This window comes from Salvelinus sp. IW2-2015, linkage group LG8, assembly GCF_002910315.2.
Source record: "Salvelinus sp. IW2-2015 linkage group LG8, ASM291031v2, whole genome shotgun sequence".
Classification (NCBI taxonomy): Eukaryota; Metazoa; Chordata; class Actinopteri; order Salmoniformes; family Salmonidae; genus Salvelinus; species Salvelinus sp. IW2-2015.
In genome coordinates this window covers 30,052,532-30,072,789 of record NC_036848.1, presented here as the reverse complement: position 1 = coordinate 30,072,789, position 20,258 = coordinate 30,052,532, and the positions used below count along the sequence as shown (strand labels likewise).

The following is a 20,258-nucleotide window of genomic DNA, read 5'->3' as shown; positions in this document are numbered from 1 at the left end:
CCCTTTCCACAGAGTTAATAAAATGACTCGTGACAAAATGTACATTTAGTCAAAAACTCAGGGACGGGAGTTCCKACGTTGAAARGGCTAAGAAATCTACAAACGTCAGACCAATTATTCAGGCTGCAGCTGTTTAAGTACTRTAGTCTGGTAAAAACATCCGATCTAAGAACAATGGTACTCTGAAAGATCCATTCTCAAGAACATTTCCGAATGTTACGTTGACGTATCCATTATAACAAGCTACAACTACGAAAGACTTTGATCTCTGGTGGACAYACCACAGAGAGGGAAAACCAAAGGCATACACTCATAAATATGTAAATTGCAATATCTTTTCGAATGAGCAGTTGTTCATGTTCAAAGTATTAGCATTTCCATGAGTYTAGCTATCGACTGTAAGTACAGGGGTACACTCTGAGTTTCCCGCTCTTAAGCTGGCCCCACCCCTTTCCTCCGTCATATCGGCTTAGCCCACTAGGGACTTTTCAGTGTATCATGTTAGTAACCAATGTATAACTATTGTGTGTGTATTTATGTAATTCTGTGATTGATTTGTTAGTMAGTAAATAAATAATTAAGCTAATTTGTATACTGCTGATTCATGATTTATGATGCAAGGGTTCGTGCAGACATCCAAGAGTTTGTGACATTCAGGAATGAGACTGGTGAGGTAATAATACATTAATAGAAGACTGTAATCGATAAGATAATCAAATATCTGAAGAGAAAAATGCAATTCTTATGAACAACATTTTCCGTGGTGACTCGACTTCCTAGTTAATTAGTATTTCTGATTTGTTTAATCACGGAATAATTACACATAGAGAATTGATTTGATAATATAACAGTCTTCACATTTAATGACAGCAAACGCTAAACCAGGTTTTCCACTAGGATTTGCCTGTTCGATAGCTGTATCTGTTTATTTTATCTTAAAGAAACTACCTAGTCTTTCCGATGACAAGGCATACCATAGACATGATGCAGCCAGCCTCTATGCTTGAAAATATGAGAGTGGTACTGTTCACCGCCCTGACCATAGAGGAGCTTTTTATGCGTCTATTTGGTTAGGTTGGGGTGTGACTAGGTGGGTCATTTAGGTGTTGTGGTGTTATGTGGCTGTCTAGTTCCCAATCAGAGGCAGCTGTTTATCCGTTGAATCTATAGGGATCATATTAGCCAGCCATTTCCCTTTTGTGCTTTGTGGTATTTCCGCCTCTATGACCTTAGAGAGTCCTTATTATGTTCTAATGTTGGTTAGTCAGGGTGTGACTGTGTAGGGAAAGTCTATGTTTTCTATTTCTGTAAGTTTGGCAGTGTGGTGTTCCGACATCAGAGGCCCAGTGTCTGATCGCTTGTCTTGCTAGATTGGGGATCAAGATAAGTTGTCATTTTCCCTTGTTTGTGGGTCTGGTATTTTCTGTTAGTGTGTGTCTGCCTGACAAACTGTGAGCTTTTCGTTTTCACGTTTGTTATTTTGTTTTAAGTGTTTTTGAAATAAAATAATCCTGAACCACTTTCACCTTGCGCGCTTTGGTCCACTCTTCGCGTAGCTATACTCTATGAAGCCGTTACAGGGATCTTGTCAATGGATAGTCTGCATGTAGCACTGAGATTAGCGTTCACGTTTTGTTTGGTTAGTTTGTTGTGTTATTGTTCACGTGTTCAGTTATTAAAGGAAATTTTACCCCCCTACCCCTCCCCACCCTGAACCCCCTAGGCTCATTCATACACGAGCCAACAGCTGACGCGTTACTCCGTCCACCTCACGTCCGCATCGCCGCTTAGCTCCGTCCTCGGCACTTTTCCCCAAATAAGAACAGTTGTATTGAGGACAAAAAGTACATTTAATTTTTGCCACATTATTTGCAGTTTAGTTAACTACCTTGTAGCAAAAAAGATGCATGTTTTGGAATATTTGTATTACGCCCGTACACAGTCTCTCTTACTTCTCCCCTCTCATCTGCCTCATTTCAGATCAGAGTAAACTAGTTGTTGATGCCATCTTGCAATTTTCTCATATCACAACAATTAAACTCACCATTGGCCTCATGGTGAAATGCCTGAGCAGTTTTCTTCTTCTCCGGCAACTGAGTAAGGAAGGACGCCTGTATCTTTGTAGTGGCTGGGTATATTTACACACCAACTAAAGCCTAATTAATAACTTCACCATGCTCAAAGGGATATTCAGTGTCTGATTTTTCTACCAATCAGTGCCCTTCTTTGTGAGGCATTCAAAAACCTCCCTGGTCTTTGTGGTTGAATCTGTGCTTGAAATACACTACTCGATTGAGGGACCTTACAGATAATTGTATGTGTGGGGTACAGAGATGGTGTACTCAATCAAAAATCATGTTAACCACTATTATTGAATGAGTCCATGCAACTTATTATGCGATTTGTTAAGCACATTTTAGGCTTGCCATAACGAARGAGTTAAATACTTATAGACTCAAGACATTTCAGCTCTTCATTCTTTATTAATATCTAAAATGTTCTACAAACAAGATTCCTCTGACATTTTGGGTTATTGTGTGTAAATTAGTTACACAAAATCTCAATATAATACATTTGAAGTTCAGGCTGTAACACAACAAAATGTGCAAAAGATAAAGGGGTGTGAATACTTTCTCTAGGCGCCGTATGTTAAAGACGCAGTTCAAGTGGAAAGTGAGAGGSATAATGTGAGGGTAATGGGCACTAATGTGAGCTCTGTCACTGAGGGATAAATAGTGGAAAGTCCCTGTTATCTGATCTCACAGCATAGGCCTGGCGTCATTATGCACTTCCACTGCCCAGTCAGTCAAGTTTCCCTCTCCCCATGGTGAAAATCACATCAGGCTACTCTTATGTTACAAGTCAACTTAAGAACCAGGAAAATCATAGGACCATTTTCATGAACCTGATCGCAGTCATTAGCCCACAAAGGATAACWGTACATTATCGTCTATACATTGAAAGACTTTCAGTAGTATCTCTGTATTGTGCAGGATGGCTCACGAATGGCAACCCTCATGGAACCAAGGGAAAAGTATTTACAATGAGATCTATAATCGTTGGACTGTTTCTAGAATAAATCATAGCTTACTCATGGCCAAAGTAGACACAGGGTATAGAAACAGAGCATGGAAGGGTATGTTGGATAACATTTATTTAAATGTACTGTGTAAAAATCATAAGAATATACTGTACATTTCCTATCTGAAAATCYGGTTCCTTGTACTTCTCTGTTACATAATCCTGTAGCTATATGCTCATTTTCAAAGGATCTCCAAAGCGCGAGAGTTATCTTGGTTAGGGAAAATCCCATATTGACCCAGTTCAACTAAATGTGTGAAATGTTGGACACCTGCTCAAGTCTGTCTAAAGAATTACCTATTGTCAGATACAGAGAGAACCTTAAAATCTGTGTCAATGTTAATCCATACAGGTTTCACTTGTATTTGAGCTGTCAGTCTGACCATTGTAGTATGGGGATGAAAAGTAGCCTGTCTATTTTTATCTCAATACAATACCAATGAATGTTCTTTCATTTTAATTAAGGTTAGTAGGCTATGGCTTACTTGTCTTAAGATGTCATTTTGAGGCCACTGCAGGCCAAACTGAGGCCATAAGTAAGATTGGGTTTTACTAATTTGGCCAATGTTCACACATTTCCCGAAAAATGTACTTACAGTACCTAACTAACAGATATCAAAGTGAGATTGATCGAGTTATACATCACAAAACAGATGAATAACAAGACCTGTGGAGAAAGATCTACCATTCACAAACACAGAAACAACCGACACACACAAACCTCTTAACCGGTGAACTTTCTATAGTTTTGAGCATAAATGAAAACATAACAAATCTTGTGTCTTGTCAGACAGCCGACCAGACTAAGATAATCACAACATAGAAAAACCATAACAAGGAAATGATGMGCAACAGGAGGAATGATCCTAAGCAGAGATGCCAGGGCCTGAGTCACAAGCCCGTAAGCCCTAACATGCTGTTAATCATGTGGTTGGAACAATTTGCATGGGTTTAGGAAGGCTGGGCTTGTTTTTGTGTTTGAGCGAGCCAGTGCGTCAGAGAACGGCCCATCAAACCCAACCGGAACGCTTTCATAGCTGATATCATCTGTAATTGAATTTGCCTCTTGTTTGTTTACGTCCAGCTTTGAGCACCAAGGCAGMCTTGACGGGGCTGATGAAAACACCAAATGAAAGCAAGGATGATGAATCCATCTGATTATTTGAAATCCAAGGATAAGAAAGATGCAGACGTGTCGAGGAAAGTGATCGTTGTTTTTGGATCTGTGATGTTTTTGAAAGCTGATTTGAAGTCCAATATACAGTAGGTTTCAGTTCTACTTTTTTATCTCTTGAAGGAGAAAGATAGGTACTGATAAGGTAAGGAAGGCTCATCACCCCATTCTCTACACGCCTATACACAGCCCCCACCTGTGGGTGTGTATATTCCTGTGACTCTCTCTCTCTGTGTGTGCGTGTGTACGTACATGCGTGTGTGCGTGCGTGCGTTCTTGTGCATGCACACATGCGTGAGGGGATGTCAACATAATAACAGCTTCAAGTTGCTCACTCATGGATGTCCTGACCAAAGATGTTTCTACTYATGTGATCCCCTATTAGGAGTTGGTATTTCTATGCCCATTTCTTGGAATGCATCCAAATAGATCATACCYTCAACACTACCCTGCACACAGCCATACACAGAATTGGCCCACATCATCCTCCCTCTTCCTGTTAATTGTTTAACCAAGTCAGGTTTAGAGCAATAGGACATCTGCATTTGGAGACCGCACCCCCTAAATGGATATTGCAGTGTTTCAGAAAAGTCATTTGTATTGACTGTTGTCTCTAACTGGATAAGATGCTAATGAGTGAAAGGGATTCTTTTTTTAGGTCAGACATATTTCACTGTCATATTGACACAAAACAAACATCTCACACAATTTAGGGAGTGAATGTTATTTATGGATTACATGGAGAAAATCAGACCTCTCTGAAATTAAAATGGATTGCCCTCCCTTCAGCAAAATATATTTTACCTAACCCTCCCTTTACACTTGCAATAAAACAAGTGACCCTCCCCTATACCCAAAATAATAATTTAAACATAAAATGGATAGCAGAGAACATGTCAGCCATTTACCKRCACTTCTTGGACAGACCAGAGCCTTAAAAATGCAGTTTTAAAAACTGTTTGTCATCATGAAAGCATTACATGGCAACACAGTAATTTTGATAGCGCACAAGGCTGCGGGCCAGAAGGTTGTGGGTTCACACACCACCTTGGACAAGAGTAGGAGTGGAAAGATCACCTTTATAGTAAAAGCCTTGCATTCATATATCATCGTATTTGCAGGTCTGATCATTTATTTGWTAAACATTTCCTGCAATTCTATTTAATTTTACATATTAGCAGAATCATTTTTAATACCACACAAATTACCGAAATATAAAATTTTAAGCTAATGAAAGGTAGGCCTACCCCCTAAATTRGACTGTTGGTTTTAACTTAACAGATGTTGTGACTATCATTAATGTGATGACTGCTATTTATCAAATAATTACCTACTATGCTTAATTATTACTTGATTAAATTAATCATGCAACAATTAACTAGTTAGGAWTTTGGGGCACCACGGGAACAGTTTACAGAGTTACTATCTCCTGACTTAAARTATGAAGATGATCTAAATATCTCWTACATCAATAACAGTCAATTATTACCTCATCAGTCTCATTCTGAATGTTGKATAATCCTTGGATATCTGCATGAACCATAACCTAAGTGATGAATCAGCGATACACAAATTGACTTATTTACTAGCTAACTAAATCATCACACAGAATACGTAAACACACACAGCACAGGTTATTGATTACATACATAATACAATGAAAACAGGTCCCCAGTGGACTAACAAAAGCATGACCATTTGGTTACGCGATGGAAAGGYAGGGCCTACAAGGAATGTACTTATCGTACATACATTTAGAAACTATGCTCACCGTAACCAGAATACTTAGCACCCTAACAACCGCTCATTCGGATTAGAAATTATAATGAATACTCAGGGAGAAAAAGGTGTAGATTCACCCGCAGAGCACGGCAGGTGTTTATTTCACCTCGGCAGAAGGCAGGAATCGTGGTCACAGGCAGGCAATGGTCATACACAGGTAGGCAAACAGGCAGGTGAATAAAAACTAGGACTGAAGGCTATAATTGGTTCTCACAAACAAGCTAGGAAAAGGCTTAGTGGAGCCAAAATGAACAATACCTCACAAGGCACAAACAGAATGAACTGATCTAAATAAGGAGCTGATGAGACCAGGTGAGTAACTAACACAGGTGAAATCAATAAACAAAAATGAAAGACAGGGCTACGTTCAAGAACACAAAGAAACAGGGCTACATTCAAGAACACAACGAAACAGAACACAAGGTTGACTAAGAAAATAAACACAGAACCTTACAGAAATGCAATATATATTTACGCGTAGATGTCTTTTACTGTCGTCTCGCTGTTGAAACCACTCGATCTGTTTATGGGAAGTGGTTTGATGTAAGTCTTTGGTTGTCCACCAGAGTTCACAATGTCCTTCTTACTTGTAGGCATCTTTGTTCGTTAGAATAGATACTTCAGATGTACCACACGGTGTTCAGAGGGAGCTGTTCTTCCCTTAGGGGCGTTCCAACACGCCGACACAATGTCTGTGCTCTCATGGGCATGGTTACTGACTGGGCCCAGGTATATATGAAAAGCCATTATCTCATTTAGAAGGCTAAAATCACATTTCTATCTTTGTTTAAATATTGTCATACTTAATCATATATTTTATGCAACATTTAGATGACTAACTTGACAACTATAATGTGTACACCCTCAGAGATACAGTTATTTAGTAACACCATCCTTAAGGATTTCACACAATTATAAAACTTTGACAGGATTGTTCTTTAAATCCCCACCGACCATTTCCCACATTCTTTATGTTAGAAATATTGTTTCATTATCCACTTTTGGATGTTGGAGTTTTGGTGGCAAAGTCTCTCTGTGTAACAAAGGWTTTTCAGCTATCCATTTCTGCAGAGTCAAAGGGAGAGTTTCTGCAAGGTATTTAAGTCATAAAATAGGCCAAATTCCCCCCCTCTCCTCTCCTATGGCTATCCTCAGACATTTGCCTAGCTGATGGGTCCTCTTGATCCTCACCAAGAGAGTCATGACAGCCCTTTGCTGACACAGAGGAAGGCTATTTAAAGAGTGCATGGTGGGTGGAGGAATTGTTCGACAAATCTAAGGATATAGCAGTCTATAGCCTAATTTCCTCACTCAAACTGGTAGGACTACCCCTTACTTCTTAAATAGGAAGACATAGGCTCAAACACAAAGCCCTCTTGTTAGAAACGTCAAATTAAAATAAAGATGGTTGAAATTAATTATGGCTACTCAAATTTGCCTACTTTCAGCACCAAGAGCTGTCAATTTCCGAGTGATTGTGCTGCGGCTGCTGCTTCAAGTTTCAAGTTACTAGAATCTGGCTTATTGTGAGGTCAATAACTTTGATAAATACATCATGGGCAAGAAACATATTGTTCAGTAGTATAGTAGTAGCCAGCTGTTAAAGTTGACCTCCGGTCCTGCTTCTCATTTTCGCGCTGTTCTCAAGCCGAACAGAACATAGGCTATAGGCTAGTCTGCGCACATGATAGTGGATTTTTTTGGACTAGGCCTAATCAACAAAAAAAATTCGGAAAAAGCCTTTGACTCTCCTCCTGAATAGCCACCATAGGCCTGCACAGCTATTGGTTAGGCACCATACAAAAAGTTGTTGATCAGCAAGAGCAGAGCAGGCCAGGGCTCAGGGTTGGAATATCCATTGCAGTGTGTAATGCAGCCTATTAAAAACATCCCAGCAGCCATCTTAGAAATAGAACTTTGCTATGAGCTTCTACGAGCATGCACTTCGTAGCCTATAGCATAGCCTATAGGCTTTGTATCATTTGACTGAGACCACACTAAATAGCCTACAGGTGCACTTGATATTGCGTGCCCAGAGACGAATCAGAGGTGAGTGGCGGCATCGGGCACACATTGATATATAGCCTGTTAAGTAATTAATTAAACAAAAAATGCAAAAAGTTTAAACTAAACATTACAGGAAAAAGGAATGCCTGAGGCTGATGCCACGCAAGCGCTTGTACACGTGCACACACACGCACACACACACACATGCAAATAGTGCCACACATGCACACAAACACACACATAATTGGCTGTGCTGTTTTAATTTTTATTGTCCTTTATGATTTGGGTTTTTACATTGTTGTTTTCTGTTGTTGTTTACCTTTTTTCTTGTCTTTTTACTCTTTTATTATTTTGATTAGTTGTTGGCACATCGGGTGGGTAGTTGTTTTGGTTGAGTTGGATGGAGATGGTGGCTTGGAGGGGATGGAGATGGGGGGGTTTGGGGATAAGGAATGAAGGGGGTGATTTCTCGGGGGGGATTTTGGGAGGGTCTTGGATAGTTGAGGGGCAGCTCTTGGGGGGAACTGTGGGGGGGATCTTGGATGGTTGCCATCTCTTTAAAGTAAACATTAAGATATCATAATATGGCAAAGTTGTTTCCTACTAATTATTTGCCCACTTTAGCAATGTCATTGTATTTCCATGCCACTAAGTTAGTGTAATTCAGACTAAACAGTCACATTAACCTCTGAGGGTGAACCCATTACTAGGGCACAAATAAATATTGGATTCAGTTATGATAACATAATTCACTTAAGCTAACATAATTTAACTGTATATATGAATAGTGTGTAAATAGTATGTTCGTTGTCTCTTGGTGTCTTTCCAATATACAGTGTGTATATATATATATTTGTATTTATTTATACATTTTTTAACTGTCTATAACTGTTCTGTACTTTGTGATGTATTTGTATGTTTTATGTGGACCCCAGGAAGAGTAGCTGTTGCATGTGGGATCCTAATAAACTAAACTCATGTCTGACTACAAACAGTGTTCTAACTAGCAGCAACAAACTAAAACCAACCCAGGGCAATAGCAAAACATGTCACAGTTGGTTGTTTAGTGTAACGGCGTCACCGGCCTGAGTCTAATCCAATCTGGAGCCAGACAGCTGTAAAGCATAGAATTAACTTCCAAACGAGATTACGAGCTATGTTTATAATTGAGGGATGATGACAATCGTTGAACCTGTTCTGCTGTTATACAAAGTGCACAGTTGATTGCCAGACTGATTTCTTTGTTATTAACATATGTCGGGACCTACCAGAAGGAGCAAAGGTGGGTATCATAACATGTCCACCATTGTGATTGCAATGGTTTAGCGACCTCCAAAAATAGTTTTGTTTACTTGCTATTTTCTCAGCTTGTCAGGCAAGACCTCCGAATGAAGACCCTTGTGACACCTAATCCGATGTTGCCAGAGTCTCCCTCCACTCCTAGGAAAAGCACATGCCTTCAGATATTACCTATCCTAACTGCCACTGGTAATAGAACAGTGACTATGTGTATGTGTTCACAGAAACATGTATGGAGCCAGCACATGGAGATTTGCAAGGTGATGTGATGAAGTCCAGACTGACAGGCGGTCACCGAGACCTGGCACTCGGCATAACATTTTTGCTAGACACAACTTTCACTTGTGTTGRCTTTTTTATTATTGAATTGAATGCTATCAGCCAATATGGGGAGGGAGAAACTTTGTGTATTCTGGACCAGGATCAGGGAATTCCTGTTGTATACAGGACACCACACAGGAAGGCATGACGACTCTGACATGTTTGCSAAGGTAGCACCATTACCACCAGACAAAATGCTGATAGGCACAGTATCTGTATTGGCTGGGAATGACAAGGAAAAGTGCACTTTGCTATATTAGCAGAACACTGCTTATATGGTATTATGTAAAGGCAGGGTTGGGGAGTAACGGATTGCATGTAATCTGTTACATGTAAGGGATTACAAAAAAACTGTAACAGTAATCCGTTACGTCACCCAAAAAATATTGTAATCAGATTGCCGATACTTTTGAAAAACTAGATGATTACTTCGAGGATGACTTTAAAATTCAGAAAGGATGTTTGCGAAAAAAAATCTTGATACTTCTCAGTTTCCTCAATGACAATCAAATCAGCATTTAAAAAAGGGGCAAGTTTAAGTTTGTTCCATCTGAGCGAGTCTGACCACAAGTCAGAGATCACTAATGATGACACACCAAATGTGTTTGATGGATCTCGGGAAAAGAGCAGGAATAGGCTTTTGTAGGCCAATGGTGRGACTGCTGTTGGCATCCAAAGATTATCCAACTTGAATAAACGCGTGGAGGTAAGGATGAGTAGTGGTGTAGTCTACTAGATGTCCCTCTAGTGGTGTGGGGGCTGTGCTTTGGCAAAGTGGGTGGGGTTATATCCTTCCTTCCTTCCACAGTGTCTCCTGACCCCTCCTGTCTCAGCCTCCAGTGTTTATGCTGCAGTAGTTTATGTGTCGGGGGGCTAGGGTCAGTTTGTTATATCTGGAGTACTTCTCCTGTCTTATCCGGTGTCCTGTGTGAATTTAAGTATGCTCTCTCTAATTCTCTCTTTCTTTCTCTCTCTCGGAGGACCTGAGCCCTAGGACCATTCCTCAGGACTACCTGGCATGATGACTCTTTGCTGTCCCCAGTCCACCTGGCCGTGCTGCTGCTCCAGTTTCAACTGTTCTGCCTGCGGCTATGGAACCCTGACCTGTTCACCGGACGTGCTACCTGTCCCAGACCTGCTGTTTTCAACTCTCTAGAGACAGCAGGAGCGGTAGAGATACTCTTAATGATCGGCTATGAAAAGCCAACTGACATTTACTCCTGAGGTGCTGACTTGCTGCACCCTCGACAACTACTGTGATTATTATTATTTGACCATGCTGGTRATTTATGAACATTTGAACATCTTGGCCATGTTCTGTTATAATCTCCACCCGGCACAGCCAGAAGAGGACTGGCCACCCCTCATAGCCTGGTTCCTCTCTAGGTTTCTTCCTAGSTTTTGGCCTTTCTAGGGAGTTTTTCCTAGCCACCGTGCTTCTACACCTGCATTGCTTGCTGTTTGGGGTTTTAGGCTGGGTTTCTGTACAGCACTTTGAGATATCAGCTGATGTAKGAAGGGCTATATAAATACATTTGATTTGATCTATGTAAATGTCATATTTCTGTTTTTAATTTTTAATACAATCGCAGAAATAAATTCGATTTGATAAAGTAAAATTTAACATCCACATATGGCCAGCTATGTAAACTTTAACATTGATTTATCCTGCAATAGACGTGGTTCAATTGGTAACATACATTTTTGTCGTCTTCTAATGCTTCTTAAGGGGAAAACAACGTAAAAGTAACTGAATGTAATCATATTACATTACTGAGTTTGAATAATCCAAAAGTTACGTTACTGATTATAATTTTGGACAGGTAACTTGTAACAGATTACATTTAGAAAGTAACCTACCCAACCCTATGTAAAGGGTTGTTTATTCTACATGGACCTGTTACTGCATTTMAAAGTTATCACAACTCTTAGTTTAGAATATCAACATACATTTGAAGTCGGAAGTTTACATACTCTTAGGTTTGAGTCATTAAAACTCYTTTTTCAACGCCTCCACAAATTTCTTGTTAACAAACTATAGTTTTGGAATGTCGGTTAGGACATCTACTTTGTGCATGACACAAGTAATTTTTCCAACAATTGTTTACAGAAAAATTATTTCACTTATAATTGACTGTATCACAATTCCAMTGAGTCAGAAGTTTACATATACAAAGTTGACTGTGCCTTTAAACAGCTTGAAAATTCCAGAAAATGATGTCATGGCTTGAGAAGTTTCTGATGGGCTAATTGACATTATTTAAGTCAATTGGAGGTGTACCTGTGGATGTATTTCAAGGCCTACCTTCAATCTCAGTGCCTCTTTGCTTGACATCATGGGAAAATAAAAAGAAATCAGCCAAGACCTCAGACTCCACAAGTCTGGTTCATCCTTAGGAGCAATTTCCAAACGCCTGAAGGTACCACGTTCATCTGTACAAACAATAGTACGCAAGTATAAACACCATGGGACCACGCAGCAGTCATACTTCTCAGGAAGGAGACGCGTTCTGTCTCCTAGAGATGAACGAACTTTGGTGCGAAAAGTGCAAATCAATCCCAGAACAACAGCAACGGACCTTGTGAAGATGCTGTAGGAAACCGGCACAAAAGTTTCTATATCCACAGTAAAACGAGTCCTATATCGACATAACCTGAAAGGCCGCTCAGCAAGGAAGAAGCCACTGCACTAAAACCGCCATAAAAAAGCCAGACTACGTTTTGCAACTGCACATGGAGACAAAGATCGTACTTCTTGGAGAAATGTCCTCTGGTCTGATGAAACAAAAATAGAACATTTTGGCCATAATGACCATCGTTATGTTTGGAGGAAAAAGGGAGAGGCTTGCAAGCCGAAGAACACCATCCCAACCGTGAAGCACGGCGGTCGCAGCATCATGTTGTGGGGGTGCTTTTCTGCAGGAGTGACTGGTGCACTTCACAAAATAGATGGCATCATGAGGTAGGAAAATGATGTGGATATATTGAAGCAACATCTCAAGACATCAGTCAGGAAGTGAAGGCTTGGTCGCAAATGGGTCTTCCAAATGGACAATGACCCCAAGCATACTTCCAAAGTTGTGGCAAAATGGCTTAAGGACAACAAAGTCAAGGTATTGGAGTTGCCATCACAAAGCCCTGACCTKAATCCCATAGAAAATATGTGGGCAGAACTGAAAAAGTGTGTGTGAGCAAGGAGGCCTACAAACCTGACTCAGTTACAACAGCTCTGTCAGGAAGAATTGGCCAAAATTCACCCAACTTATTTTGGAAAGCTTGTGGAAGGACACCCGACACGTTTGATCCAATGTAAATGTAAATGTTTTCATTTTCGTCAAAAGCTACGGCCTGCACACGCGCAGTTCAACGCAAGACGACCGTTAGACACCATGACGTCTTTCTGTGCATGAGCTTGTCATCGCCTACAAGTGTGATCTGGGAGTTCTATTGTAGAGGCAGTTATAACCTCCTCTGTTGTAACAGATATTGCAGTTGCACAAGCAGGACAGATCTGTTCATGTACTAGTCGGAAKTAAAAACGTGAAGATTTCTGACTTGCTGATTCATTGAACGCAGCACGTGTATAACTACAACTAGTTAGACATGTAAAAAATGCAACGTGTTGCGAGCCTCTCATTTTTTTTATAGCATTCAAATAGGCAGTTTTTTTCTCACATGCAACTCTAAGGGGGGCCCTATTAAATCTGAGATTTTTCTCCCAAGTAATGCTTTATAATTTATAGTTTCTCAGTTTTATTTTTCCTGGTTTTAGATTGTTTTATTTGATTTACTCTCAAAATGACAATTATTCATAGACAAACAACGAAATTTGACTTCCTGAGTCCATGTAAATGCTTAAATCACATCAGAAGACACTTTTTTTAAGGTCTGGAAGAATTGGCATCTGGTCCTTTGTGAGGAATGAGGAATGTGCTGTCTGATGTGCTAGTCTAGCAATGGTTCTGTACTGCTGCTGCTCATTTCATGGTAAAGTGTGGAAATAACAAATTATAAATACAAATGATATACTTACTCATGATATACACTTCTGCCAGGTAAGCCTACTTTGCAGTTAACATTTAATTGAGAAGGTTTTGGGGAAAGTATTTCTGTCAACCCTGGCCGTCATTGCAAATAAGAATTTGTTCTTAACTGACTTGCCAAGTTAAATAAAACAAAAATATGGCGTGAAAAAATCATCTGATAAATGAACTAAATATAAATTTACACTGAACAAAAATATACACCCAACATGCAACATTTTCAAAGATTTTATTGAGTTACAGTTCATATAAGGAAATCAGTCAACTGAAATAAATAAATTGGCCATAAACTATGGATTTCACATGACTGGGATAACAAATATGCATCTGATGGTCACAGATACCTTAAAAAAAAGGCACGAGCATGGATCAGAAAACCAGTCAGTATCTGGAAACCACATGTTTGATACCATTCCATTTGCTCCATTCCAGATATTATTATGAGCCATCCTCCTCTCAGCAGTCTCAACTGAACTATATGTATAGCTAGCAATTAGCTAGGTGGAAAATGGTTGTTGAAAAATGGTTGTACATAGCTACAGTTGAAGTCGGAAGTTTCATAACATATTCCTCATTTGTTAATTTTCTCGAAATTTAAAGGCACAACCTAGATTCGAGCCAATGTCTTAATGAACATGTTATTACCCCAACCTCGTAAAAGTGACAAACTTCCATGTTGAACTTTTGTTGCAGACATATCCAGATAATGCTCCATACCATTTTGCGTGTGTTTCACCGTAGGCATAAAGTACGTGGTAGGGAGTGGGGGAATGGACTCATGTACCAGCGCTTGTTGATGACGTTTCAGTTATTCTAGCAGACGCAATGGAGGTAGAGGCAACAAATGAAGATTGCTCCTGGCTTCCTTTTATTCTTGATATTATAAAATGGTAAATCAATTCTGCTGTTTTTTTCTTGTGCATGTTCCCATACCCTTCACATAATGCTTTTGGTTATGTGTACTCTCGTATGAGGCCAACGTTAGTAAGATAACGTTATTTAGTTAGCCAGAACCATGGTAACGCTACCCGGCTAGCTTACTAGCGATAGTTCGTTTTGCTTGTGGCTTTGAAGTGTTAGGTATATCGCAGCACATAATAGATGCAGTCACAGAGCATAGGATAGTTAATAATGAGATGTAATTTAGCTGGCAACGCCTCATGTGCCTTGTTACTTTAGTATGCACTTTCACAAGACATTATTATGACTACAGCTAAGTAGCTCTGGTCCAGGGCGTTACGTGCTGCTTGCTAAGGCTGGGATCAGCAGCATCAACAAGCTGTACTTCATAAGAAACTGCTATGTAGCCTGAAGTCTTGTTGAAATATTTTCTCCCTTTATAACAGCATGGATAAAGACAGTATGGATGTGAACCAAGAGCTGACCAAGCTAAAGACTAAGATTCAAGAGACCAGGGAGAAGATCCTAGCCATGCCTGAGATAGAGTCCAGTCCTGGGGAGCAGCAGGAGCAGCTGAAGACCATGAGAGAGAAGGTGGACACCAAGACACAGCTCCTACAAAAATACAAGGGCCTCTGTGTGTTTGACTCTCCCAAATCATAGCGGGATGGGGACAACATTTTGGTGAATGGATTATCAGGGCATGGACAGAAAAGACTATAAGTATGGCATCCAAACTAATTTAGCTAGGTTTCACTGTTTGACTTCAAGTTAAATAATGGTGAGTGCAGCGTTCAGTCTGGTTTAACCAGGCTACAAAAGACTGACCTTTTTATGCCAAATGTGTTCATCATTCAGTGAATTCATAGCCTGGCTTCTTTCAATTTAGATAGGTACTGACTGTTTGGTATAGGGCAATTGTAGAACAGAATTATTATCAATAAGAAGTGTTAAATAGTGTATATTTAGCCGATTTTATTGTTGTATTGTAGAAATAAACACATTTCATTGGGCCTTTTTTTGTTATTCTCAGTTATGTGGATGGTATCTGAACTATTCGGTCATAACAATGATTGGTAGACATAGTAAATTCCTGGATAGGCCTAGCCCATTGAAGTACCAACACAAAGCAGTCGTCTGCCAAGAGAGAACTGCATATTAATTAGCATTGTAATTGCACGTTTCAGCCATTAAAACCAAAGGGAAGAACAGAATGTTACAGAAGGCAGAGGAATTATTTTGAATGGAACGGTTGTAGAAGATCATGTCCCAGTCTTTGCAGGATAGGCATAATCAAGACATGCATGTCACTGTTCTTGTGTATGAATTTACAGGACAAGTTGAGCTAAAGGGGTAAGTTGAGTCACCATATAATTTTACCAAATATTTAGGAAGGGGTCATCATTTCATGGAGTGTCAAGGAAGAAACCACATGAAAAAAGTGGTAAGAAAGTTAAGTCAGAGAAATATATTTTCGCCAAGTGCTTGTATCTAAATCAAAGGAGATCATTTTAAGATTGTTCGATACATCAGTTGGGGTCTTAAACCCAGCATGAAAGTACATCCTTGTAGCTGTGTGGGCTATAATAGTTAAAATGTTTACCTTGGTGTAAGTTGAGGCAATGGCAAGTTCAGCAAATGTAAGTGTTTTCTTCCCAGGTGTAATTTATTTTACCTTTATTAAACTAGGCAAGTCAGTTAAGAACAAATTCCTATTTTCAATGACAGCCTAGGAACAGTGGGTTGACTGCCTTGTTCTGGGGAAGAACAACATAGTTTTGCCTTGTCAGCTCGGGTATTCGATCTTGCAACCTTTAGTCTAACCCTAACCCCAAGGCATCACTGGGATATGAGGTAACAACAAGGCCTGGCCTATGTTAAAAGTGTTTAAAAAAGTGTTTAAGTGTTAAGACTATGTTAAAAAATGCTTAAAATTATTCAAAGACAAAAAAGCGATTGTAGTTGTGTTGAATTGTGTTTGGGAAAAAAAGATAGACATGGTTTTAAAAAGGTAGTAGTAATATTTCATTCAGTACAGAATTTGTAGGCGGCTTAACTTACCCTGTTCCGCGGCTCAATTAACCCATACCCTGGGTAAATTGTGCCATGAGACCACTTTTTTTAGACAAGCTATGAATTCAGATTATTTCCAGGGATACACAACATCCTGAAATATACAATATGTAGATATATCTTTGTTAGAAAGAATACTATATTTCAACGTACCCCACTCTCCCATCCACAGGACTACGCTGAATTGTATGTGTTGAGATGTTTCTGGTTGGTTGAAGGTTTAGAACAGGACTACAGTATGTGCTTTAGTCTGGTAGGAAAGCTTTGTTGTTTCTGTTGATGCTCTCTTGTAGGACATTACATGTACCAGCTGTTATATGTTCTYTGTCATGGTGTGGGCAGAGGCATGTAGGCCAAGGATATACATTATTATCATGCTTTATTGTATGGCATTTCACATGTTTGTGTTTGTCCCCAAGGAGTGTAATCTTTGAATTACATATATTTTTTATAAATACACTCGGTGTACAAATCATTAGGAACACCTTCCTAATATTAAGTTGTACCCCCTTTGCCCTCAGAACTGTAACTCAGTAAAATCTTTGAAAATGTTGCAGGTTGCATTTATATTTTTGTTCAGTATACTTTCCCACTGGGCACAGACATCAATTCAACATTTATTCCATGTTGGTTTAATGTCATTTCATTGAAGTGARGTGGAAATAACGTTCATTCAACCAGTGTGTGCCCAGTGTTAGGTCTAGTTAGTTAGGTCTATAATAAGCCAATAGTGCAAAAGGTGAAAAAGCTGAGAAAGTGCATGGCCCTTTAATTATGTTCCCATCATTGGGTAATTATAGTTCTTACTTCCAAGTAGGCTAAATTCTTTCTCAATCTGTAAACTAGTGGTGTGGGACTCTCAACTGTCTTGAATGCTAGACTGCTCATTGCAGCTTATTTCATTAATTCATGCTTTGGTGTTTAGCTTAGGTAGTTTCCCTAGATACCGTATCTAGGCCTACTAGGTGCAGGGAGTGATGAGTGAATAGAGTTTGCCATTTCAAAACACTTGTGAGAAGAAAAGCATAAAGAAACAGAAGATTCAGATGTTTGTATTTATTTTTTCCAGTTCTTTTTTCTTTCTTTGCAAAAGTTGACGTCAACATACAATAATAAATATACATTCACAATACAAAATTGTTCCGATTGCAACATTCAAGTTGAATTATCTGTTATAAAATGTATAACAAAATGTAAACAACATTTTTCACATTGTACTCCACGCCAGGAGTCTGTTTTCTCGCCTGTCTGTAAAGATGTCTAAACAACACATTTTACACATTTGTTGTGAATAATCTCACAATATTTTAAGCCACATCACATAAGGCTCTGGTCTAACAGAACAGAGTAGCTAACGTTCTTAAATGTCTCGCGGACATGTAACATGCGCTTCCACGTTTGTGGAGAGGTTGAATCTAGACAGTGTCATTACGCCTGGAGCTCATAGGCTTTCGGCATCGCTGTCTCAAGTGTCCCCACTAAGGGCAACGGAAGCGGCATGGGCAGCCTTGCGCGCCCAAACCCCGTATGTCAGGTGCATCACAAATGAAGCATATCCTTTTAAGTTACAATATCTTCCATACGATTCATCTCACAGTCTTAGCTGATAGTACATCTCTCTTTATCCTTTCCCTGCCCGCCACCGATCGCCTTCTCTTTTATGTACATCAAGTCACTGTGGACGCTCGGGCGCCGTGCGAATGGTGCCACGATGCCATACGCGTCTCCATCGTGTTTCTTGTTCTTATTTTTCAGTGACTTAGTGCGAAGCATGTCGCAGTACTGCACCGAGACCTTACGGTGGAGGTCCGGGCTCATCTCATTGGGTAGGTTGGCCATGGTGAATAGGGTCTGGAACATTTGGTCCACGTTGGTGTTGCGCTTGGCTGATATCTCAAAGTATGCGCACTGCTCATCTCCAGCCACCAACTGCTCAATCTCTTCACTCTGCACCTCCCGGTAAAACTCCCGGTCGCCCTTATTGCCGCAGATAACCAGAGGCACGTCAACGTTCTCCTTGGTCTTGTTTTTTAGGCAAGACTTGGTCTCAATTATCTGTCGCTTGAGCCTCTGAACCTCCTCGAAGGAGTCTCTGTTGTCTAAGCCGAAGACCAGGATAAAGACATCACCTGAATGGAAACAAGAGAAAGAAGGGATTTAGTATCAGAGCTTCTATGAAACACAGTGACAGCATTTCAACGCGTAATAACTACAAAGACGCACAAATTGCGTTATTGAACATGCACACTATTTGAGCTGCAATAACCAGAGATGGAATAAGATATTCACCTGTCAGTATGGATAGTCTCCTCATGGCAGGGAATGGGTGGTTTCCTGAGGTATCCAATATGTCCAGTTGGTATACATCTCCCTTAATGCTGTACAGTTTCCTGTGAAAGTCCTCTATGGTCGGCGTATACTGCTCATCGAATCTCCCGTTCAGAAACTGAGACACGATGGCTGTTTTGCCCACTTTGGTGGACCCCAAAATCACCATCCTACAACAGTTCTTCGCCGGTATATCAAAGTCGTTCTCTGAAGGCGACATTTTCTTGATCATGATTGTGAAGTGAGAGTGCGTAGAGTGGTTCCAATATGTGCTCACTCGTCGTTTCCTTTATTTTCAGCCAAAGTTGGATTCAACAGTTGGCTATCGTTTGAAGTTCTCAGTGCGCTCTGTTCAGTCTGTCTGAACTATGGGGACCGCCAGCTATTTAAGCAAAAAGCAGAGCCCTCCCCTCTCCCGACGTCACGGTACTCAGCGCTCTATTGAGTAGAAGGGAAAGGGTAACAGGTGCGTGCTGATGTGTCTGTCAGTTCCAGGGAATACGAGACTATGAGAACTGCGTGACCAACTACCTTGGGGACTGGGACAGATAAGCATTGTAGCTTGCACCTGAGAAGAAATCATTAAGCAGATAAGCATTAAACAAAGCATTACCTCGACTTAGACATTTGGGCATATTTAACTATCTAGTCTACACTGAGTATACCAAACATTATGAAGAACAATCCTATTGAGTCCCCCACCCCCATTTGCCCTCAGAACAGTCTCAATTCTTAAGGGCATGGACTCTACTCGGTGTGGAAAGCATTCAACAGGGATGTTGGCGCATGTTGAATCCAGTGCTTTCCACAGTTGTGTCAAGTTGGCTGGATGTTCTTTGGGTGGTGGACTGTTCTTGATACACACGGGAAACTGTTGAGCATGAAAACCCAGCAGTGTTGCAGTTGTTGTGCAAATCAGTGCTGTTAATAATTACACTCTTTCTGACATTTGGCCAGTATTTATTCTGTTTGGAATGATGTTGAACCTTGGACAATTTTAGTAATATCAAATCTAAAGAATGGACTTGAACATAAAATAGGCTGCAGTAGCCTAGCCTTCTACACACCAGGCATTCCCAATGCGTCAGAGCAGTAGGCCTACACACTCTGCCTTTTTACAAATCTGTTTCAGATAGTGCTTTTAATTAAAAAGTCCATGCACATTCAGCCAGGTGGAAATTAAATTGTCATTCCAGACATTGCACTAAACTCATTTCACTCAAGTGTAACAAAATGCAGCCTAGTTTTAT

The 20,258-nt window shown here is 40.1% G+C and overlaps 1 protein-coding gene across 1 annotated transcript; it reads right to left on the bottom strand.

Annotated features, from left to right (window-relative positions):
* Positions 1-17,721: 17,721 nt before the first annotated feature.
* Positions 17,722-19,367, bottom strand: LOC111967023 (dexamethasone-induced Ras-related protein 1-like). Its single transcript, XM_023991928.2, has 2 exons — positions 18,970-19,367; positions 17,722-18,809 (listed from the first exon to the last, which is right to left on the bottom strand). The coding sequence occupies exons 1-2, from the start codon at positions 19,238-19,240 to the stop codon at positions 18,280-18,282; spliced, it is 801 nt and encodes a 266-aa protein (XP_023847696.1). The 5' UTR covers positions 19,241-19,367; the 3' UTR covers positions 17,722-18,279.
* Positions 19,368-20,258: the final 891 nt, after the last annotated feature.